The following is a 23,371-nucleotide window of genomic DNA, read 5'->3' on the forward strand; positions in this document are numbered from 1 at the left end:
CAGGATATTCTCTTATTTAAAAGTCATCTGATGACCAGCTTGATTCCATCAGCAGCCTTATTCCCCTTAATTCCCCATATGATTCAGCATATCCACTGGTTCTAGGGATTGGGCCTTGGACATTTTAGGGGACCATTGTTCTTTCTCCCATAACCACCAGCTGCAAATGGCTGAGACTCAGTGTGCACCAGCATTGGACTGTTCTTGTAAACATTGCTTTCCATTCTCTATGATTCTTCAGCCTTTTCTACCTCTCATTTATTCTCTCATCTGCATTAGTTTACATCCTTTGCCTCACACTCAGTTGAGGAAATGGAAGCCATCAGATGAACACTGGCTCATCTCTTCTCCACCACATCTTTGTACTTACCTGAATATGTCCTCTCTTTTACCTCTGCCAAATGGAAGAACTGCCTGTCCTTTTATTCTTGAGTCCTGGCATGTCTCCCGTGTCCACCCCACCCCCACCCCCATCACCACCCCTACCACATGTTTAGATTTGTATGGACAATGTGTAGGATCTTCCTTCTTTCAAAAGCCCTCTGCTGAACTCACATTTCGTTTCTGATTTCTCCATCTCCTATTTATGCTTCCGCCTCATCTCAGAACCCCAGTTTCAGCACCAAGTTGTTCAAGCAGAAACCTGGATATTGCCCATGATGGCGGCTCACAGCCCTCCGTCTCCAGTCTGCAGATCACTGCGTCTGCTTTCAAATGTCACCTCAGCCGCCATCCTCCCAGCCCAGCCTGCCAGCATTTCTTGTCTGGTCTGTACCACTGCCTCTGAACTGTGTCCCCACTTCTGTTTGTGCTCCCCAGACTCCCCCCTCCATTCCACAGCTATAAAACACAGGTGTCACATCCTGCTCCTCCTTACAAACTTTGACTTTTGTTCCTTTAAAACCAAAAAAAAAAAAACCTTACCTTCAGTGTGATCTGGCTCCTGTCGCTCTGGCCTCATTTCTTACCTCCCTCCCTCCCTCACCGTGCTCTGGCCACGGGCTTGTCCCGTCGTTCAGGTGTGCCCAGGGTTCTGCTTGGTGGCCGCCCCATGTGCCTAGACTCACACTCTCTCCTGTCTTTGCCCCCTGACCGCACCCAACTCAGCCAGTCCTTCTGCACGACTCAGTCTAAGCTGAGGAAGACAGAACTTTGACTAATTTCTTTCTGGACCATTTAATGTAGTTCAGAGGTTTTCTGCTGAAGAATTGATTGATTGAATTATCACTATGATAATTGACATGCTAGACATCATGAGAATCTCTTTACTAAAAAGAAAAGCAAACAGTTAATTTCCATCTTCCACATCTTAGCTTCAGACATAGCTGTGATTATGATGAAGAGAAAATGTAGCTATAATCCTTGTTCACTTCTGGACTACTTAATAAGAGTTTGTGGATACCAGTTAAAACCTGGTGCTCCCTGCTGGGTAGACACTGCCTGGGGTGTATCTTCCAATGTTCTTGCCAAAGCCAGTTCATCAGATGCATGATGATCTAGCTGCTCGTGGATGAGAAGAGAAAGTGGTGGCATGCTTGTTTATTTGTCATAAAACATGACCTTCTCATTATTTTTGTAGTGACTCTTCTTGATTACTTGATACTTTATTAATATTTCTCTATGTATCTTATGTTGCAGACTATTCAGACTATGAAGACAGTTCCCTAGAATTTTTGGAAAGGTGCTCTTCTCCACTAACTCGATCTTCTGGGAGTTCTCTGGCTCTGCGAAGCATGTTTACGGAGAAAAATACAACATATCAGTACCCAAGGGCAATCTTGTCAGTTGATCTTAGTGGTGAAAGTATGTGTAACCATGTAATGCTTAAAACAAAGTCTTAACGATTCTTAAATGTGGAACTGAGACCAGCGCATACTTGATCAGGTCCTGTCTGAGCAGGGCCCACAATTTAAAAAGTTACTCCATAAACCAATATGAAAACTTCAACGTTAGAAATTTAGCTACTTTTAAAATTTATATGAAGTAAAATGAGCATTTCTACTTAATTGTAGGACAGGCGGTAAGGAAACAATTAGTGTCCACCATGTACTGGTCTTCTGTGGCTGTTTTTACATGTATTTTCATATTCTTCACTACCAGCTTATAAAATAGATATTGTTACCCACACTGTGTAAACAAGCAGAGGCTTATAGGTTAAGTAACTTATAGGGCTAATTAGCATTAGAATTAAAATTCAAACCAAGGTCTATCTTAACTCCTAAGAAAATGCTTTTTCTGCCAGATTTTTATCCTAGTTTAAAAAGACACTTTGAATTCCGGATCACAGATATTTCTGTAACCAAAAGTCTGGAAATGTGGTCCAGGCGGTGATCTGAACACATTCAGGTGTTAGGCATGTTGACAGAAAGCCAGTTAGGCGATGACACGAGCCCTGGAGTTGGAATGGTTCAGGTTTTCCTGCAAGTCGAGTCCCGATGGTGGAGGGGTTGAGGACTCTCCTGCCAGTGTTCTAAGCAATGGGAAGAGAGACTCTTAACTATAGACATTGATAGCAGTGGCTTGAGACCAGAGCTCCAGCACAGTCAGGGAATGGAAGGTAAAGGACGGGGCTCCATCCTGTGTGAAATCCCAGGACTGTTTAGGGGGTGCCCTGTCTTATTGAGTGCCCTGCATGGTGGATGCCAGGTCATGTTTTCTCTTTGGCACTGTTACCGCCTGCTCTCTTCCAGGCCCAACTCCCCTCTAGCTCACGATAGAGAAAAGTATATTCTTCCCTTGACCCTAAAATAAGCACATAGCACTTGTGAGATATTTTAAATCTCAAATCTAAGAAAAACAGGGGAGGGAGGACTAGGGAAAAGGTCCATGCCCTTTTCCCTTTTGGGCCAGTGGTTCTTAACCTCAGGTGTACATTATATTCACTGATGTGAGGCTAAAATACCAGGTATTTTAGGTGCTGCAGCAGGGTACAGGTCTGGGGGTTTGGGGAGGGCAGATCCTGGCAAGATAGCCCTGGTAGCCGGTGTTGAAAATCAGGTAACCCCCATCCTGTGAGTCATCAAGGTCTGACGGTTGCCTGTTTATGCAGAGTGATGGAGAGTGGGGGATGGGCAAGTGGTGTGGCCAGAACTAGAACAGGTGAGCGTGGCTGAAAAGAGTGTCCTGAGCGTGTGCCCTCCAGTCAGTTGGCTTCCCTTGCCCTTCACATGTTCAAGTGCTGAGCCCTGAGAAGGAAAGTGGGGAGGTTCTCAAATGTGAGGGTACATCAGAACCAGCTAGAGAACTTCTTATACCCGATCTCTGGGCCTTACCCAGAGAATTTCTGGGTTCTGACAAGTTCCCAGGCAGTGCTGACCTGGACAGCGCACTTGGGGAATATTGTCTGGAAACAGGAGTGATAGTTCTGGGGGCAGCAGTGTGCTGGGGCCGCTTGGTTGGAGCTGTCAACAGGTGGTGGTCCAGTGCGAGAGGGAACCTGTACCTGCTTTTCTTATTTAACTTTCAACCCTGTGACCCATTTACTTAGCCTCCAGAATTCAGCCAAATATTGCTTTGATGTGAGTTAGTCAGACTGGATTTTCTGGCCAATATATCAAATTTGCCTTCTAACACCATAAAGCCTGGCTGTTTTGGTTATACAAGCCCATGTAAGATACACCCTAATTCCTTTTAAGGGTAATAGTTTTTAAATTAAATTCATTACTGTTATGATTGTCATCCGTTTAATACCATGTATGTGTGCAGCAGTGTTTGAAACTGTTTATCTGTGTTCTAGTCTGTCATTTTGAAACATGAACTTGTGTTCAGGAAAGCCCAAGAGAAAAATACAGATTTTGGATTTAAGTTAGGAAGAGTATGAATAAATGAAATTTCTTACTCAGATTGTTAATATTGAAATATTTTATAATAGCTAATTGATTTACTTCTTGCTGCTTGAGTATTTTCTTGTATTTCTTTACCATTATCCTCATTTCTACTGACTTCACTCTCCAAGATGTCCCAAGATTCTAAGGAGAAAAAAACATGTGTTTTTCTATAAAACATTAACTTTTTATAAATCAGAAACAAAACATTCAAAAACATTGAGTCAGGGAGAAAATAGCCAAGATTGGAAGCTGATAAGGAAACTCTAAAGCGTGTGAAATATTTAGAATACAAATAGCATGAATTACGTGGTTTGAGTTCAGGCAGCTTACATCTGATCTGATTAAGTCTGAAAAGGAAATTTTCTGTATATCACGACTCCGTCCTCCCCACTTCCAGAAACATTCTGGAGTGGCTGTCGTATATATCAGGCTTCACTCTGAGCACTGGCTGCAGAGCAGTCAGCAGTGCAAAAGCCCTTGTTCTCCTGCACGCTTGACATTCTAGAAAGGGGAGGTGAATAAACAGCAGTGGAGGAATGTCTGAGCACATGACTGCAAGTTAGGGAGGTGAGGTAGAGAGGAAGGAACCCTCTCTGCTCTGAGGGTGGCCCCCATTTAGCAGCTTCCAGGCAGTGGGATGACTCAGGTTCCCCAGCATTTCTCCACTCACACTCCAGCACACCTCTAGTGTCCTGCCGTCATTTCTTTCCCTTTGTCATCACTCAAGTATTTCCTTATATTTGCCTCAGTTGTTTTTCCTGAGTAGCCTGAGCTAAATGGTAGTCTTTGATTTGACCCTGTTACAAGAACAAACCTAAAACCTAGCACTTAAATAGAGTCTTTGTAGTGGTCATCCATATAATCTAACTTCTGGGATGTACTTTTTTTTTTTTGAGGATTTTTATCAAAAAGAAATTTAGAATGTTATTAAATTCCTCAGGGAACTCATAATCCCAGTTTAAGAAATCCCGGTGAGGTCCATGAGTGCACAGGCTCTAGAATCAGGCAGTCCTGGCACGCAGTTCGCTTTACCACACGCTGGCTACACTGCCAGGCAGGTTGTGTCTTACATATAAAGTGCTTCATGTGGTCTGTCTCTGAAGTGCAGTGGTGGTTACTGTTCCTGAGATTGTTAAAGAGTCGTATTGCTGTTAGCTCCTAGGCACGCTCCTTCACTTCCCTGAAGTACTGTGTATCTGTATGGTGCAAATAATAAAACCTCTTTCTGTGACCCATTGTTGTGAGGATCAGAAGGGATAATGTTTGTGAAAGCATTTGAAGACTGCCTATTTTAGTTATTAATATCCACTTTGGCCATCACTTCTATAAGCACCTGGACTAGAGGATACTTTCTGAGTCACTTATAATGGTATTAACATAAGATGTAAAACAATCACAGTCACCCAAGCTTCAAAAATCATATGTTTCTTTGGCAACAAATACTCTGTTCCCATTCATCCGTCCTCCCTGTCTAAATACTTAATAGCTTATACACACTTCCCATAGCGCCCTTCTTTCTAGAAAATGACATAAAAATGGAAAAAGCAGTGCTGAGCGCACTTTTATGTATGTTCTAGACTTATCGGACATGGAATTCCTGGACGATTCTTCCACGGAGAGTTTGCTCCTCAGTGGGGATGAGTACAATCAGGACTTTGATTCAACGAATTTCGAAGAGTCTCAGGATGAAGACGATGCCCTTAATGAAATTGTGCGATGCATCTGTGAGCTGGACGAGGAGAATGGCTTTATGATTCAGGTGACCTGTGTTCCCTTCACACGGAATCAGTCGGTCCAGGTGCTCGGCATGTGCGTGGGGGCATCTGTGTTCTTTTTCCTCCCCGTCCTTTGGAAGATGGAGGTTTCTAGCTTGTCATCACGTTTAAAGTACCAGTTTTAACGACTGGCAGGTCTCATCTTCAGTTGAAGTGTAGTTTTCTTACCCGAAGACCTGTCTCCAGGGTGTTTATTTTGAGGTTTACGAGCTAAAATTCTTTCCAAGAGCCATTAAAATGGCTAAGCTTCCACACTAAAGGGGAAACCATAGAACTGTTCTGCTGGTCTGGATCCTGTTGTCTAGTGATTTATGTTGTCTAGTCACCCTTCAAGGGAGATACTGAAACAGAGTTTCCGGAATATCGAAGATTAAAGGAAAGCTTTGTTTCAAGGATTACCCTTACATATCACCTCTCCCTGTAGAAAAGGGATCTTTGAGACAAAAGGAAAGCATAACCCATGTTTTGTGATGACGTTTGGAAGATCTGAAGGTGTTAGTTCTAGAAGTGAAGAAAGAGTAACTTCCCTCTTACTCTTCTTTTCCCCGATTTCCAATGGTTTTCTCAAATAAGGGAACTACAAGTTTGTAGGTTCACCACACAAGTAGTACTTCATGAGGTTGTTGCCTCACACACTGCTTCAAAGTTGCTTTTTTCTTTTTTTAATTTCTCTAATAAGTAATTTTTAAGTTTTAAGAATGTGGGAAATAGGAGACATAGTTTTTGACTGACTTGTGATTAAACCCGTTTACTAAAGCACATGTTAATGGGTGCAACAAGAGGAAGTTCCTGAAATAGTCTACTTTAAGTAAAGTAAAGCTCATGGTAAGTCATGACTCACTTTTGTGACGTGGATTAAGAAGTGAGCGGGCCGAAGCTGCAGGAGGACTCAGCCAGCTAGCTGAAGAGAAGGGGCTTGTCTCGGTTCCCGGCAAGTAAAGCGCGGTTGTCTTCCGGCAGTGTGAAGAGTGCCTGTGCTGGCAGCACAGCGTGTGCATGGGGCTGCTGGAGGAGAGCATCCCGGAGCAGTACCTCTGCTACATCTGCCGGGACCCCCCGGGTAAGCCTCCATCCCTCCTGCGCTTACAGGTCCCACTGTACGTCCACCGCCTGACATCCCACCTTCCGTGTCAGCTAGACACTGCTTCCTTGTTAAAACTTAAAAGTGTTTTTTGCTGTTAAGTTTTATTTTCCACATCAATTACTTAAAACATTAGCATAAATTCATCAGCATAATTTAACACCTTACAGGAAGGACCGGGTTGTGGCTTTTTCCTGGAGAAGAACTATCTCTTTAATGTACTCCTGTGTGTTGATTTCTAAATAGGCTAATACATGGTTATTTGAATGCATTCATAGCCTGAACTCAGGCTCCTCCTGACGGGATTTTGAATGCGCTTCTGGGAGTGCTGCATGATGTTGCAGTATTAGAGCAGGTGGGATGCCCAGGGACCATGGCCGGCCCCTTTGTTTCACTGATGAGGCAAGTAGGACCCTGGGTATCACGTGCCTTGTGCTCAAGACAGTTAGACTGGCAGCGCCGGGAGGAACTCCTGCACCTGCCTCTCCTGCACCTGGGCCTTCCTCGCCACAGGGGCTCTGAGCAGCAGTGTCCTGCATGTGGTGTGTGCTTCCAGCTCCCCGGCGGAACCCATGGAGGCATCTCAGATAAAGGCTGCTGCCTTTTCTTGTGTCTATCAGATGAATAACACGAAGAAGCAGGAGAGTTATTTAAACCTTCATGAATGTAGGCATTTGTTCATTCATTCATCTAGCAGCACTTATGGGATTCCTCCTGTTTGCCAGTCTCTGTGGTTAGAGGTAAGATGAGGTAAGAGGTAACTGTGCCATCCACTCGCTCACTGTATAGTAGGGGACACAGACATAGAAGCAGCTAGTTGTAACTGGATATAGTCACTGTTGATAGTGAAGATATAGGATTATATCAGATTCTATAGATACAGAGCTCTTAGACATGAAGGAGGGGTCCCTATTTACTTAACTAGAATTCTGTTTCATCCAGTTCAACTAGTTTCTGTCTACCCCTTTCAACCTTTTTTAGAGAACAGAAGACAGATACATAAAAAATAGAAAGCAACACTCAAGGTTCCTCTGCAGGTGTGACCTGCCACTGACCACATCCTTAATGGAGTTTGTCTTCCTTAGTGGACAGGAAATCTGACTGTGGGAAGAACTCTAAACAGCGCCAACTGCTCGAAACACTAGCCTTGCTCGTCTTTGGAATTTGTTCTTAGTCCTAGAGCTTGCCTCGTTTACTGAGTGATATTGGTCTGGTAGCAGTTGAAGGGAAGTCTCGAGTGAATGGACTCCTTCGTCACTGTAATCTCAATTTCATCTACAGGTCAGAGATGGAGTGCAAAGTATCGCTACGATAAGGATTGGTTGAATAATGGGAGAATGTGTGGGTTATCATTTTTAAAAGAAAATTACTCTCACCTCAATGCCAAAAAGATAGTTTCCACACACCACCTGCTTGCTGACGTCTGTGGTGTTACAGAAGTCCTGCACGGGTTACAGCTGAAGATCGGAATACTCAAGTAAGTGAAGGGCGGCCAAGGGAGGGGTTCAGTTAGGTGTAAGTTTTAATTCAAGCTAAGTCAGTTGTTTTTTGTTTCTAACTAATTTTTACTGGAGTGTAGTTGCTTTACTGGCCAACTGGAACTGATCATGTCCTTGGTAGACTCCATGCATCCTGGTATCAGGCACTTTGGTGTACCTTGTTTATGTCTGTCTTCCCTTACTAAGCCTTGAGTTCCTGGAAGGTTGGGATTGTGTCTTACTCATCATTTTATTCCTAGAGCTTAGTGGAGGGATGAGTTCTCAGTAACAAATGAAATTCGCTTCTGTTGGATGTCATAAACCTGAAGATGAATTTCTTCATAAAAAAGTCACACAAATGCTAAAACTCAAGAGAGAAACTAATTTATAAAGTTAGGCTTTAAAAAAAAAATGTGGTTGTCCTTGATATCAATATGAATTTCTGAACATTTGTAATTTCAGTAAAGATTTCAACTGGACAAATTTTGCCTCATGCCTATAGGTTCTGTTTATGTTAATGTTTCTACTAATAGTAGTTATTATCACTAGCTAGAAGGCAATGGCACTCCACTCCAGTACTCTTGCCTGGAAAATCCCATGGATGGAGGAGCCTGGTAGGCAGCAGTCCATGGGGTCGCTAGGAGTTGGACACGACTGAGCGACTTCACTTTCACTTTTCACTTTCATGCACTGGAGAAGGAAATGGCAACCCACTCCAGTGTTCTTGCCTGGAGAATCCCAGGGACGGGGGAGCCTGGTGGGCTGCCGTCTACGGGGTTGCACAGAGTCGGACATGACTGGAGCGACTTGGCAGCAGCAGCAGCAGTATTTATTGAAAGTCTACTTGGTCCCTGAAATTGTTGGTTTCTTATGATATTTCATTTAATCCTTACAATAATGACCTTACTTTGATAGCTGGGTGATCAAAGACAGAGGTTCTGGAAGTCGTCCAAGCTCCTCCTATGAGGCAGAGCAAGACTCTACCCATTGGACTATTGAGTTACAAGTCTAGCTGTCCTTCTACTGCACCTTCTACTGTTGAAGAATTATAGTATTTTCTGGATATTAAATAATGAGGGGTCTAAAAGATAAAATTTATAGCTTCAGAAACAAGATTTGGGTTTATGTCTCCAGATTGTCCTTCTTTTCCTCGCTATAGAATTTGAGGAAAGGATTCCTCTTTTACTTACTGCAGAATTTTAATTATTACAGAATCAATTGTGCAGTATCATGCTTGAGGGTTCAGTGAGGATGGTGGTAAAGACACATTATCTTGGACTGTTAGCATGTAATTAGTACAAGCTCTTTGGAGGCCACTTTGGCAGTACTTGTCAGAATTAAAATGTGCAGACATTTTCTAGCAATTCCATATCTAGAAATTGATCTAACTGATATCCCCACTTGTGTGCCAACGTTGTTGTTGTTTAGTTGCTAAGTTGCGTTCAACTCTTGTGACTCCATGGACTGCAGCATGCCAGGCTTCTCTGTCCTTCACTCTCCCGAAGTTTGCTCAGACTCATATCCATTGACTCAGTGATACCATCCATCCATCTCATCCTCTGTTGCCCCCTTCTCCTCTTGCCCTCAGTCTTTCCCAACATCAGGGTCTTTTCCAGTGAGTTGGCTCTTCGAGTCAGGTGCAAAGGTCCACATAAAAAAAAAAAAAACCTAAAACAACAGCAACAACAAAAAACTTATTACTACACTTTTTTTTTCCCTCTGAGCTGTTTCTCCCACTTTGTTTTAAGGAATAAACATCATCCCGACCTTCGTCTCTGGGCTTGTTCCGGGAAGAAGAAAGATCAAGATCAAGTGGTTGCTGGGGTGGAGAAAAAAATAACGGTGCAAAACATAGTTAATGTGGAAGAAAAGAAGTATCATGTACAGAACCACAAAGAACCACCTCGTTTACCCCTAAAAATGGAAGGAACTTATATAACAAGTGAGCACAGCTACCAAAAGCCACAAAGTTTTGGTCCAGATTGCAAATCTCTCGCAGAGCCTGGGAGCTCAGATGATGATGATGTTAGTAGTTTTGAAGAAGAACAAGAATTTCACACGAGAGATAAAAACCGTTTACGATATCCAGTAAAAGAAGATGGAAGGCCCGGAAAGGTATAAGTAGTTCATTTGTCTTTGCTTAGAAATACGATAGAACAAAAGAAAATTTCGTGAAATAAGGCGTACTGAATTCCCAGGTTTTACTTATATTTCCAAATTCATAAGTACCTTGTTAGGGTAAAGACATTCTTTGCTGTCTCTCCAAGAACACACTGACCTTTTGAACACTTAATTATCCCCTAATTCAGAAATACAGTAATTCATTAAACTTTTGCCTTAACGAAAGTTCTAATTTTATAAGTACACTTAGATGTCTCTAAAAACCATGAACCGCATTTTTTCCCAGAGAACATCTATGTGTTAAAAACATGAGAGTGCATATGGGTGTGTGTATATTAATACAACTTGTGTTCTTTTGTACATGTTTCAGATAAGAAGTGTCAGTCCGGTTGTCTTTTTAAACTTTAGCATATTTGTATATCAATCCTATTATGCCATAAGCTGAATTCCTGTAGCTCTGTATACATTGAATATTTATAAATTTATTTCCTATTCATGACTTAGAGATGTCATGCCTTCATTTTTTATTGATTTTCAATTAGCAATACTGCTTTAAAATCAGTTCTTTATTTTTCTGGCCTCTTTTATCAAGTAAGTTCTATAAGTAAATACTTAACTGAATTTGAATAGCTTGTATTACATGAAATTTTGTGGTAAATTAATTGTCAAATTAATATTCATCTTATGAAGTGAGTTATCGCTGGTGAATCTGAGCTCAGATTTTGTGTGTGTGTTAAGCAGTCTGCACTTGTTAAATTTTTAAAGGATTTTTATCTTCCCCTCATCTCATTGACTTAGCTGCAGTAATAAATTCTAGTGTGCAGCTAAGGACACTATACTGGCTTCTGCTACCTTCCGTAATTTTTTTTCATATTGCTTTTTGCCTTCACTCCACTTAAACACAGTTTAGATTAATTGAGAAAGGAGTCAGTCTAAATTATCTGGGCTTCCTAGTTACATATATAACTAGCTCCTTCATTTCTTTAGCAGGTTTGATTGAAGGCCTTCTACCCTGTGTAGCACTGGGCTAGGCATTGGGAAGAGACACAGCAGGCATGTCTGCTTTTTTAGGGCCATCAGGTGTAATTTAATTACGTGCTTGTACTTCCTTTAAGAATATTCTGGGGGTCAGATTGGATTTTAACCTATCCTCTTGGGTAATGAGGTTTTTAATGTATCTTTCCCTGTGTGACATGACATTACATTTCATCCAATTCTTTGTTTCCGTTGGTTCTTTGGAGAAGAATCCAGCTGAAAGGAATACAGTATTTGTTTATAATGATAAAAAGAGCACTGAAGACCCGGGAGACTCGCATCTTCAGTGGCAGCTCAATCTCCTTACGCACATAGAGAACGTGCAGAAAGAAGTCACCAGCAGGATGGACCTCATAGAAAAGGAAGTTGACGGTAATTTATGAAGGATCTGTAACACAGTTGCTGTAGTCTGTAAAGTGTTTTTATTGTGCTTATGAATAACATGACGTTCCTTAAAGTCTTTTAAATTATGGAACAAAAACTGCAGACAGTGACCACACTGATGGAGCTTTATTGCTTCCTTTACATTGTATTTAGCATATCTGGCATTTAGGGTATTTTAGTCTCGAGTCCGGAGAAGGCAATGGCACCCCACTCCAGTACTCTTGCCTGGAAAATCCCATGGGCGGAGGAGCCTGGTAGGCTGCAGCCCATGGGGTCGCTAAGAGTCGGACACAACTGAGCGACTTCACTTTAACTTTTCACTTTCATACATTGGAGAAGGAAATGGCAACCCACTCCAGTGTTCTTGCCTGGAGAATCCCAGGGACGGGGGAGCCTGGTAGGCTGCCGTCTATGGGGTCACACAGAGTCGGACGCGACTGAAGCGACTTAGCAGCAGCAGCAGCAGTCTCGAGACAGTGTGACTGGATGGCTATTTTAGGGATTTTTCTTTTTTAAGATAGGTACTTAGGAAATACTCTCCATCTGCCAGGCTCAGTGTATACCACATGTAGGATATTTATTAGTTTCATTGAACCGTGTTTTCTTTGAAAGTCAGCATAAGGACTTGAAGGATATTTGAAATATTGGGGAAAACATTTTGTTTTCACTGTGGTCAGTGTTTGTTAAGTGAAATTAACAACAAAAAAGAACTCCTGCTAGGTTAAGTGGGTAAACTTTTAGTTCACATATACAATTTCAGATGTTTTTCTTCTGTATTTTTAATTTTATTACACAGGAACCCTAAGGAGTAGACAGGGAAAATATTATCCCCATTTTATAGTTGAGAAAATAAGAGTCATTGAGATTCACTTCAGTTCAGGTGAGTCGCTCAGTTGTGTCCAACTCTTTGCGACCCCATGAATCGCAGTACGCCAGGCCTCCCTGTCCATCACCGACTCCCAGAGTTCACTCAGACTCACATCCATCGAGTCAGTGATGCCATCCAGCCATCTCATCCTCTGTCGTCCCCTTCTCCTCTTGCCCCCAATCCCTCCCAGCATCAGCTTTTCCAGTGAGTCAACTCTTCGCATGAGGTGGCCAAAGTACTGCAGTTTCAGCTTTAGCATCATTCCTTCCAAAGAAATCCCAGGGCTGATCTTCAGAATGGACTGGTTGGATCTCCTTGCAGTCCAAGGGACTCAAGAGTCTTCTCCAGCACCACAGTTCAAAAGCATCAATTCTTCAGCACTCACCTTTCTTCACAGTCCAACTCTCGAGATTACCCGATTTCAAACCTAGTGCTTTTCCTGTGGTTTTTGACTCCATCTTTAAACTCATAGATTGTTTTTCCCACCCCCACTTTTTATTTGCAAAAGCATGCACTACTTTCACCCCCCACTAAGTTAGGGTTCCTACTCCTTTGTTTTTCCCTGTGAAAAGAGGAAATGGAAACCCACTTCAGAAGCATCCTCCATTTGGTTATCAGCTAGCTGTAGAGTTAGTAGTTTTCAGAGAAGGCAATGGCACCCCACTCCAGCACTCTTGCCTGGAAAATCCTATGGACGGAGGGCCTGGTAGGCTGCAGTCCATGGGGTCGCTAAGAGTCGGATACGACTGAGCGACTTCACTTTCACTTTTCACTTTCATGCATTGGAGAAGGAAATGGCAACCCACTCTAGTGTTCTTGCCTGGAGAATCCCAGGGACGGGGGAGCCTGGTGGGCTGCCGTCTCTGGGGTCGCACAGAGTCGGACACAACTGAAGCGACTTAGCAGCAGTAGCAGCAGCAGAGTTAGTTTAGTTTTAAGTAGATTTTTAAAGAAGAAAAAAAATGCAGCTTGATGCCATTTTCTATTATTAATAAAAAGGATAAAATGTAACTAATTGCATTCTGCCTAGATTTCTAGTATGTTTGCATTTTTTTAAAGTAGTGGTTCAAGAGGACACTAAGAAGTTGCCACCTTCTTTGTTAAAAAGAACTTATGGACTAAAAAAGGTTAGGGTAGCTGAGTTTCATTTAAAATGGAAATGATTTAAGCCTAAATTAATAATAATCTTGAGCAGGAACAGGGGACGTTGTTTTCTGTTCTAGAAGCGAGTAAAAGGAGACACTCAAAATGAAGTTACTTTATAAAGGGGAAAATTACCTAAAATAATGACAGATAAAACAACAGATAAAGGTTACCAAGATGGGCTGAGGGATAGAGGATGCTTAACGGCTCAGAGGTGGCTTGCAGCTTTCTAGAGAAAGGGAAGTGAACTCTTTCTGCATCACTTTTCAACCTTCTCATTATACCATTTTCTGACTGTGTTTTCAGTTGCCGTGTAAATGTGTGTGTTCTCTTCTCTCTCGTAGTTCTGGAAAGCTGGCTTGATTTCACAGGGGAGTTGGAGCCACCCGATCCTCTTGCAAGGCTGCCCCAGCTTAAACGCCACATCAAACAGCTCCTAATTGACATGGGAAAAGTACAGCAGATAGCCACTCTCTGCTCTGTATGACGGCAGTGAACACATGATGCAAAGAATGGGGCTCTGTTCAGTCGACTCGCTTTTATTATCCACATGGCTGCTAAGTGGATAGTTTAAAAGCTTAGTGATGTTTGGTCATTTACTGATTTGTGCCATCAATAGGATGGCACCTTGGAAAGGAAAGTGAAGAACAACTTTATCAGGGAAGCTAATATTAAAAAGCATTCATGAGCTAGATACAAATGATAATGTGCCATATGCCCAGGGTCAGTGGAGGTAGATTAGAATCTATGCTGAGGGAATCAGATTGGCAGGATTTTTGAGTAGTTGCTAACATGAAACACGAGATACCTGTAGGAAGAAATATGGTGCATTCATATAGTTCTTAGTGAAAGATCTAAGTTTATAAACCAGCATTTGGCCAAAACAAAAATTGTAGAGGAGATTTAAATTGTGGAGAGTTCTGTAAGGTTGTTGTAAGAACTGTCTTCTCTGCAGTTGATCCAGCTGCACTGAAGTCCAGAGTATTTAAACTTTTATGGGATCATGAACTGTTTCTTAGGTGATGAATGTCCTTAACCAGAAAACTGACAGTAGAAGTCTCACTTCTGAGGAAAACAGTTGTGGCATCCTTACTTCATTATGAATATATTTTAAAAACAGTGAAATAATTGGAATCCATTGCTGGCATTAGAAGCTCATTGTAAAAACAGAATGGCTCGCAGAATTGTCAGTGTGCCAAATAACGATACTGCTGGAAAGAGAGATTTAAATTCTGTGGGAGTTCTCTCACCCAAGTCTTACATAATGCCATCAGTCCATCAGAGACGCGTCTATCCCATATACTATATATAGAATATATATAGTCAGAGTTCAGCATTCAGGTTTCAACGTACAGTTTGATCCTGAATGTGCTTGATATTTGCCTTCAGAAAAAAAAAATGTAAATAACCTCAGCTGGGATGAGGAGTGACAAAAATAACGAAATAGTTTGTGGCTGTGGATTTTTTTTTTTAAACTGCTGGTAGTGGAATACTGGAAAAGCTTCATTTCTGAAGATGAATTTTATTTTTAAAAAATACATGAGGCACTCAAAACTTGTAGCTTTGATCACAAATGGACAGATTTCTGAAACCAAAGGCAACTGAGTTGCTGCGTTAGCTCTTGCTGGGCCTCGGCCTGGCCTCCGTCTGCCAGTGCTCTTGCGCGGCGTGTGCCGCCCCCGCGCTCGCGCAGGTGTGCGTTCCGTGTGTGTGCTTGTTTGAAACAAACACTCAGCGTACACGTGTACATAATCGACATATTTATATCTACACATATCTAGTTTTATTACTATAGTCTATAAGAGTTGGTGGTTAACATGAAATGTTACCTTTTAACAGACTGTTTTTAAAATATTAAAAATGTTATGTATAGGTTTTGAAACTTTTTTAAAAAGGGGGGAGAAAAGACTGTTAAGAGGAGGCTATTTGATGACATGTTAACACTTGAATATTTTATGCCTCATCCTGTTTATCAGTTCTAGCAATCTGTATAAATGCATTTTAGAACTGATAGACAGTCAACTTGAATTTATCTTTGATAAGAATACATGCCACTGTACATTCAGATATTATTTAAAACTGCAAACACACTGTTCTATATGTAAGGTACTGTATGTAAAACTCTTTATTAAAACAATTCCACATATCATAAAATTTCAGCTTGCCTTTTTGCAGCCTTATATTTTGATGTAAAGATGATTAAAAGAATGTGCAAAGCAGTAATTAGAAATTTTTATTGCCTTTTGAGATTCTCCAACTTGACACATGTGCCAAAGATCACAGACATAAAATACAGCCCTATGGATTTACTTATGATGCATTAACGTTGTCAGAAATCTTACTGAGAAATGAAAAGCTTTAGTAGAGGAGATACAAGGTAGTTATTAAATTTGAATATTAAAGTAAAAAAAGATAGTGCCTGTATTTCATGTGTGGAGTAAACTTTCTAATGTCTCTTTTTCAAGATTGATACTTTATCTTTTCATTTGTGTTTTAAAATAATGACCCTAATCTTTTCCCTATTATGGTTAAATTCTAGACATTTATCTGTTTTTCAAAAATGGAACAAATAACATTCTTAATAGGCTGTAAACACCAGTGTTGCCCAGATTCTTGTCACATGCTCGAGGGACCTTTTGTGCCCAGTAACACTCATATTCTCAGCCCCTGATGACCACAGTTAAATTAATGTGCATTTTTTCTTGGGACATCTTAAAATTAGATCACTTTGATAGCCAGCTAGCTAAAAGTTTCATTAATAATTAGAATATTGAATTCTTGTTCTGCTTCAATGCATATGAATTGGGAGTCTGAAGTTTTTGATTTATGTTTTAAAGTAAATCTGTATTGAATTACTTGTACGCACATCTCCATTTATTAGTAATACAGAGTGTATCAACAGTTGGTTGAAGCATTTTAGCAACTATAGGCTGCTGACTCCTTCCGTATTTAGGTGAGTAAATTTGTTTTTGAGAAGTCAATCCAGTATGAGAGGTTTCAGAGTTGGTTTTCTTTCCACTTAGTCTTACTTTAAAAAAATATGAGAGTATATATCTAAATATAAGCAGTAAACTAGGGAGGGTGTTTCTTGAAAAGGTGACTTTTCATTGCCACCCAGACAGAGTAGACAGACGTTGTAGGGAGAGATCCTTCTTAGTATGCTACTGATAAGTACAGTTTGTACTTCTTTATACTCATTGTGTGGTTCTGCTGACTTTCAAACTTAGAGTAGTGTACACTTTCCTTAAAGGAAATTGATTATTCTCATTATTTAAGGTGAAATCCTTTTTCCCACATTCACCTTGTTTCCACTGACTTACATCCTCTCAGATGTTCATATTCTATATTTTCAAGATGAAGGACCCCATTTCCCCTCCAGCCAACAGGATCTCCTGCCAGCTTCATTCTCTCTGCTGTCGCATCTTCTAAGAGCCCTGGGTGGAAACTCACAGCCCCCTCCCCAACTCCACCCCAGTTCATTCCTTCACTGGTTGTGCTGGTTCCTCAAAGTGGATGGTGTCATCTTCCTTCTGAGTCCCACGTAGTAGGACACCATTTTTTATAAAATCACATCATGACGGTAATACTGTGGGCTTCTGAAGTTTTAATTTTCATTCTGATTCATCAAAATGATCACTGTCAGGCTAGGGGATTAACACTGAGTGACAGCTCTGTGCCAGGTATTATACGTGTTACCTGTAGCATCTGATTTGGTTCTTTTGTGGAGAGGTGGAACAGGATCATTTTCAAGCTGAGGAGGAGGACAGGAAGCTGAGGGTTAAAAACATTGAGAGACTTGGCAGGTTCAAGATGCAAGCCCAGTTTTGTTCCAGCTTGTGTTCTCCTCGAAGGTGTGTTTCACATATTCTTGTCATTTCTTTTCTGAAATCCTTAGTGACTCCCTATTTCAAACCAAGTTAGATCTGTGTAATCTGGATCTTTTGTACTTTGCCTAATCAGTTCTCAAATTCATTTAAGTATATAGCCTCATGATTTCCATAGATGGGTTCCATCTCTTGCCTTCATATTATTTTCTTCTTCTGGAAAATTCTCCTTTGTGTCTCTTCAAATGCATACAGTACTTCAGGCTTTGATTTCTCGTCCTAAGAGAAGCAGTCCATCACTGGAGATGTCTTAATAGCGTCATTGTACCAAGCTATGGAGGGACCATGTCAGTGGACAGTATATTTCCTATGGTGGAACAGAAAGGAGCTCTGTAATTCTCAGATTTTCTGCTCTGGCAATTTACTAGCAATAACCTCTCTGAGCTTTGGTTTTCTTATGTGTTAAAAGGAATAATACCTAGCTTATAACCTGGTTTTTGAGGGTTTGATGAAGCAAATACAGTAAATTGTAAAGTTGAAAGTGAAATATAGTAGACACATTGAATGTCATCTGTTTGCCAGCCATTAAGTTACATGGTTGGACATGAAATTAATGTTAATAGAATCACAGTCTATATAGCCTAATGGAAACATTAAAAAAATATTTTTTCAACAAGATACGTGATGTCAGAGAGTACAAGGAACCATGGAGGTGAAAGAAAAGATAAATAGACTTGTAGGTGGAGAAGTTTGGGGGAAATAGAATCTATATGTTAATTAAAATAGGGTGTGTGCGCTCAGTCACTTAGTCATGTCTTGACTGTTTACAGCCCCATGAACTGTAAGGCTCCTTTGTCCATGGAATTCTCCAGGCAAAGATACTGAAGGGGTTTGCCATTTTCTACTCCAAGGGATCTTCCCGACTTAGGGATCAAACCCACATCTCTTGCTGCTTCTGCATTGGCAGGTGGATTCTTTACCACTAGCGCCACCTGGGAAACCTTCAATTAAAACAGTCGTTTTGAATGTTTTTTGACTGTGAACTCTCCATAGGAATTTCAAAACGTTCTCATCCGTTTCTGGTACCTGTTGTCTTTGGGTAACCCTGAAAGTACATCCAGAGACAAAACTGGAGTGTACTTAGTCAGCTAAGGAATTGTACTTAGATCATCTAAGGAAGTTTGAAGTGAGGAAGAGAGAAAATGAGGGAAGAGGGAGGAAAAAGCCCAAGTAAATAAGCACAACTGGGGGCACTGCTGTGGGCAGCGGGGCTTTGAGTCTGCCATTTGAAATTGCTCATCATAAATTTAAACAGTTGCAGAGTGTGATTTCTAATTTTTAAATATTGGGCAATTAAAATCAACCTCTTATCAGTGTTGGAATAGAATCAATACTGTTTTTGTTAGTTACCAACATCTGTTTTAAAAGTACACAGGCAAGCTCTTTTGTAACATTTGGAAATTTTTCAGTTTTTATATTTTTTGCCTTTTTATTTTACTTCCAAATAGAATGTTGTCTTCTTTTATACTTACAAGTCTTTATCATACTTTTGTCCATAAACACAAAAGAATTGCAATTTAAAATTGTATTTATAGGCTTCTTAATAGAGTATCAAAATACTTGGCGAACTAATCACTAATCACTGAATATAAAATAGAGAAGTCTGTAATTATAGTTGAAGATTTCAGCCCTCCTTTAACACTAATTGATGGAACAAGTAGCCAGAATATCAGGACAGAAGACTGGAACAAAAATGAATACTCAACCTAATTGATGTTGAGAGGATATTCCACCCAACAACATGAGAATATGAATTTCCTTTTTAATACACATGGAACACTCAAAGAGATGGACTACATACTAGGCTATAAAATAGGTCTCAACTCATTTAAAATTGAAATGTATAACATGTTCTCCAACAATAATGAAATTATACTGGAAACTGGTATTAAATATCTTAAAAAACTCCAAAGTATTTGGAAATTATCAACATACTTGTAAACAATCCATGACTCAAAAAAGTTATGCTAAATTAGAAAATGGGTGAATGAAAAGGAAACCACATAATGTTAAATTTTGGGGGATGCGGCTTGATATTAGAAGGAAATTTACCATTTTAAATGATTATAATAAAAAGCAAGGTACAGATTTTAACGACTTACTGTGGTGATCATTTTGCAATATATGCAAATTTTGAATCATTGTACTCTTGAAACTAATGTCAATTATACCTCAGTTTTTTAAAAAACTAGAAATTTTAAATAAGATACAAAATCATTGGTTTAAGATTTTTAAAATAAAGCAGTTTAAAACCAAAATAAATGGGAAGAAATGTGTGAAATCTATGAAGTATCAAATGGACACACAAAAGGGAAGTATCAATATAAACAAGCTGATTCTTTGCATGGAAAATAAAACTGGTTAACTCCTACATAGACTGATCGAAAATTAGAATGGAAGAGGGAACATTACAATGTATCAAACATACAATTTTTAAAAGGGATATAGTGAAAAAAAAATAAATTTAACAGCTTACGTGAAACAAAAAATTCCTCAAAGATAGAAGTTAGCAAATCAACTTAAATAAATTGAATTTGTAATTGAAAATATTCCTTCAAAATTCCAGGCCTAAATGTAAATTATATCAAACATTTAAGGAAGAAGCCTTGATTTTACATAAGCACTGACAAGAAAGAAACACATATTTTTCAAGACCAACTTTTTAACCTCATGCCAGAACCAGAAAAAGACACTACAAAGAAAGGAAATTACAGAGTAACACATATGTAGAATATAGACACAGTCCTCAACAAAATAATTACATGAATACAGTGATATACAGGAAGTGTAATATATCAAGATCAAGTTGGGTATTCCACAGGAATACAAAGGTGGTTTACAGTCAATGAATTATGTTAATTCACTAAACTAAGGGTTTTCATAATTTCAGTGTCCATTCATGATTAAAAACTGCTAGAATAAGAATTTGCGTAACAATATAGAGCATCTATCAGGAGACAAACCTCATAATGGTAAAAGAATACTTTCTCTAAAATAAGGAACAAACCCAGAATATCCAGCATCACCATTATTATCCAAACAATGTGTGGGCCCTACTAGTGCAATAGGGCACTGGGCAATAAAGGAGGAAAAATAGAAGGCATAGCACTTAGGAAGAAAAAACATCTGCAGGTGACATGTATTTGCAGAAGCCTAAGGAACCTACCAAAAATGTCACTAGAATTAAGATTTCTTTACATTAGCAAGATGCTGTTGGAGATTAGAATTTTTTTAAATGCCATTTTTGATAATATTAAAAAAAAGTCACAGTGAATCTGAAAACATATGCAGAACCTGTGCACAGAAAACTACAAAACAATGCCTAGAATAACGATGGGATAAATAGAAATACTAAGAACATGGGTAGAAGACACAATGCTATTAAAATGTCAGTTCTCCCAAAACACTAATAGAATGTAATCTCAAGTGAAATCCCAGCAGACTTTTTGAAGCAGAAATTAGCAAACTGATTCAGATTTTATATGGAAATGTGAAGGAACGAGAATATCCTGAGTACTTTTGAAAAAGAAGAACTCAAGTTGAAGGGCATACGGTTTCTGATTTGGAGGTTGTTAAGCTGTGGTAGCCAGGACAGTGTAGACGTAGCATAAAGACAGAGATGTAGATTGGTAGTATGGAATAGGGAATCTAGAAATAGACCTAAAAAATGTGGCCAGCCGAATGAAGGCGGGTACCTGTTGTTCCACATCCTTCCTTGTCAGTGTTTGGTGTTTGCCAGTGTTTTGCATGTTAGCTATTTTAATAGGTGTGCAGTGATACTTCATTTTAATTTGCATGTGGGTATCCAGTTGTTCCAGTACCCTTTGTTGAAAATATTATTTTTCCCTTTGAATTACCTCAGTCTCTTTGTCAAAAATCAATTGACCATAATTATGTAGGTTTATTTCCACACTGTATTCTCTTCTTATTGATCTAGATGTCTGTGCTTAGTCAAATGTCATACTATCTTGATTACTGTAGCTTTAAGGTTTGGAATCAATTAGGTATAATTCCTTTAATTATGTTCTTTTTTCTTGCCTGTATTTTGCCAGTTCTAGTGGTTTTTTTTTTTTTTTTGCATTCCTATGGAAGTTCTAGGATCAGGTTTGTTCAGTTCAGTCACTCAGTCGTGTCTGCCTCTTTGCGACCCCTTGGACTGCAGCACGCCAGGCCTCCCTGTCCATCACCAACTCCCAAAGCTTGCTCAAACTCATGTCCTCAAGTCAGTGATGCCATCCAACCATCTCATCCTCTGTCATCCCCTTCTCAGATTTGTTACTTTCTTTTAAAAGCCTGCTGGACTTTTGACAGGAATTGCACTGAGTCTACAGATAAGTTACCATCTTAACACTATTGAGTCTTTTGATCCAAGAGCATGGTGTGTTTTTCCATTTGTTTAGCATTTTTGTTTTTTTCTTTTTTTCCCTAGCAATATTTTGTAGTTTGCAGTGTTCAGATTTTGCACTTATTTTGTTAAATTTGTTTCTGAGTATCTTATTCTTTCTGATGATATTGTAAATGAAATTGTTTCCTCAATTTTGTTTTCAGATGTTTAATTACTAGAATATAAATAAAATTGATTTTTAAAAAATATCTTGTATCTTATGACATTGTTAAATTCACTTATTAATCCTAGAATTTTTTAATATTTCCAAATATTTTCTAAGGAGGAAACTAAGGAGACATTATAGGTAAATAAAATGTAAGATCCTGGATTGGATCCTGGAACAGGAAAAAAAAAAAGAAAAGTTACTGGTGGAAAAGCTGGTGGAAACCTGTAAAAGTCTGTAGTTTTGTTAATAGTATTGTATTGATAGTTTCTTAGTTTTGGTAATTACGATATGGTTATGTAAGATGTTAATATTAGGTGAAATTGGTTAAAGAGTATTGGGAACTCTACTACTATTTTAACTTTGGAACAAGTTGACAAATTATTTCAAAATGAAAAGTAAAAAAAAAATGAAACAATGTAAACTGTGGACTTCAGTTAAAAATGATGTATAAGTATTGTGTCATTAATTGTGACAACCGTACCACACTAATGCAAGATGTCAGTACTAGCAGAAACTGGAGAAAGGATATAATGGAATTTTCTGTACTGTATGCTCAATTTTTCTGTAAATCTAAAACTAAGTATATATTTTAAAAAGTTATAAGAGAAAGGAATGCGAGGGGATAATTATACTATGCTGTCTTTTTAGTTTGAGAAAGAGAAGAATTCAGTAAAATTATGACAACCCTACAGACAATTTAAAGTTTAGTTCTTGAAACACTGTCTCTAGGAGTCAGTCTTGCCCAGGAAATCAAGGAGAAAATGCCTTCATTAGAAAAGCGTTCTTCTTTCTTACAGTCAGCGCGGGAGCATTGGAAGATTGAAAACAAACTTCAAAGATAGAAGAATAAGAGAGTGTTGCTTGGGAGAAAGGCTGAGATCTTACAAGGGAGACTGGCCAGATTTCAATTAGAAAACAGGGCTTGGAAGGCCAGTGTAGGTTGATAGAAGTGAGTGATGGTGTCGCATGGGCAATAAAATTGTCTTGAAAAGAGACGCTAGAACTAGAGGACTAGACCAGACTGCATGGTCAGATCTTGACTCTATTTTGTTGGAAATTCTCCAAAGACAGACAGGTCTAGGATCAGCGGACTATAAAGTCACAAATGGAAGGCTCATAGAGAGGGGGGACCATCTCTTTGTAGGGAAACAGAATTTTTTTGCCATCCCCCAAATGTCTCTCTGGCAATATGGATTATCTTGAGCTGAAAACAAGGCCCAAA

General features: G+C 39.6%; 1 protein-coding gene across 43 annotated transcripts in view; it reads left to right on the forward strand.

The window, feature by feature from the left end:
- PHF20L1 (PHD finger protein 20 like 1) overlaps positions 1 to 15,871 on the forward strand; it is a 73,840-nt gene extending 57,969 nt beyond the window's left edge. For 20 of the 43 annotated variants that reach the window (XR_015141146.1, XR_015141148.1, XR_015141150.1 and 17 more), the window contains 7 exons: positions 1,639 to 1,803; positions 5,405 to 5,586; positions 6,563 to 6,662; positions 7,965 to 8,160; positions 9,910 to 10,276; positions 11,527 to 11,689; positions 14,057 to 15,871. Coding sequence is in view for 34 of the 43 variants with exons in the window: in XM_086337407.1 (XP_086193533.1) it covers positions 1,639 to 1,803; positions 5,405 to 5,586; positions 6,563 to 6,662; positions 7,965 to 8,160; positions 9,910 to 10,276; positions 11,527 to 11,689; positions 14,057 to 14,199 (1,316 nt within the window). In the remaining 9 variants the exon portion in view is untranslated. Of the gene's footprint in view, positions 1 to 1,638; positions 1,804 to 5,404; positions 5,587 to 6,562; positions 6,663 to 7,964; positions 8,161 to 9,909; positions 10,277 to 11,523; positions 11,690 to 14,056 lie in introns of all 43 variants that reach the window. The other 23 variants (XM_086337403.1, XM_086337405.1, XM_086337418.1 and 20 more) reach the window with 3 other exon arrangements.
- The last annotated feature ends 7,500 nt before the right edge of the window (positions 15,872 to 23,371 follow it).

The sequence above is a fragment of the Bos grunniens genome, chromosome 14, assembly GCF_055505025.1.
Source record: "Bos grunniens cultivar Pamir isolate PY7600 chromosome 14, Bosgru_T2T1.0, whole genome shotgun sequence".
Taxonomy (NCBI): Eukaryota; Metazoa; Chordata; class Mammalia; order Artiodactyla; family Bovidae; genus Bos; species Bos grunniens.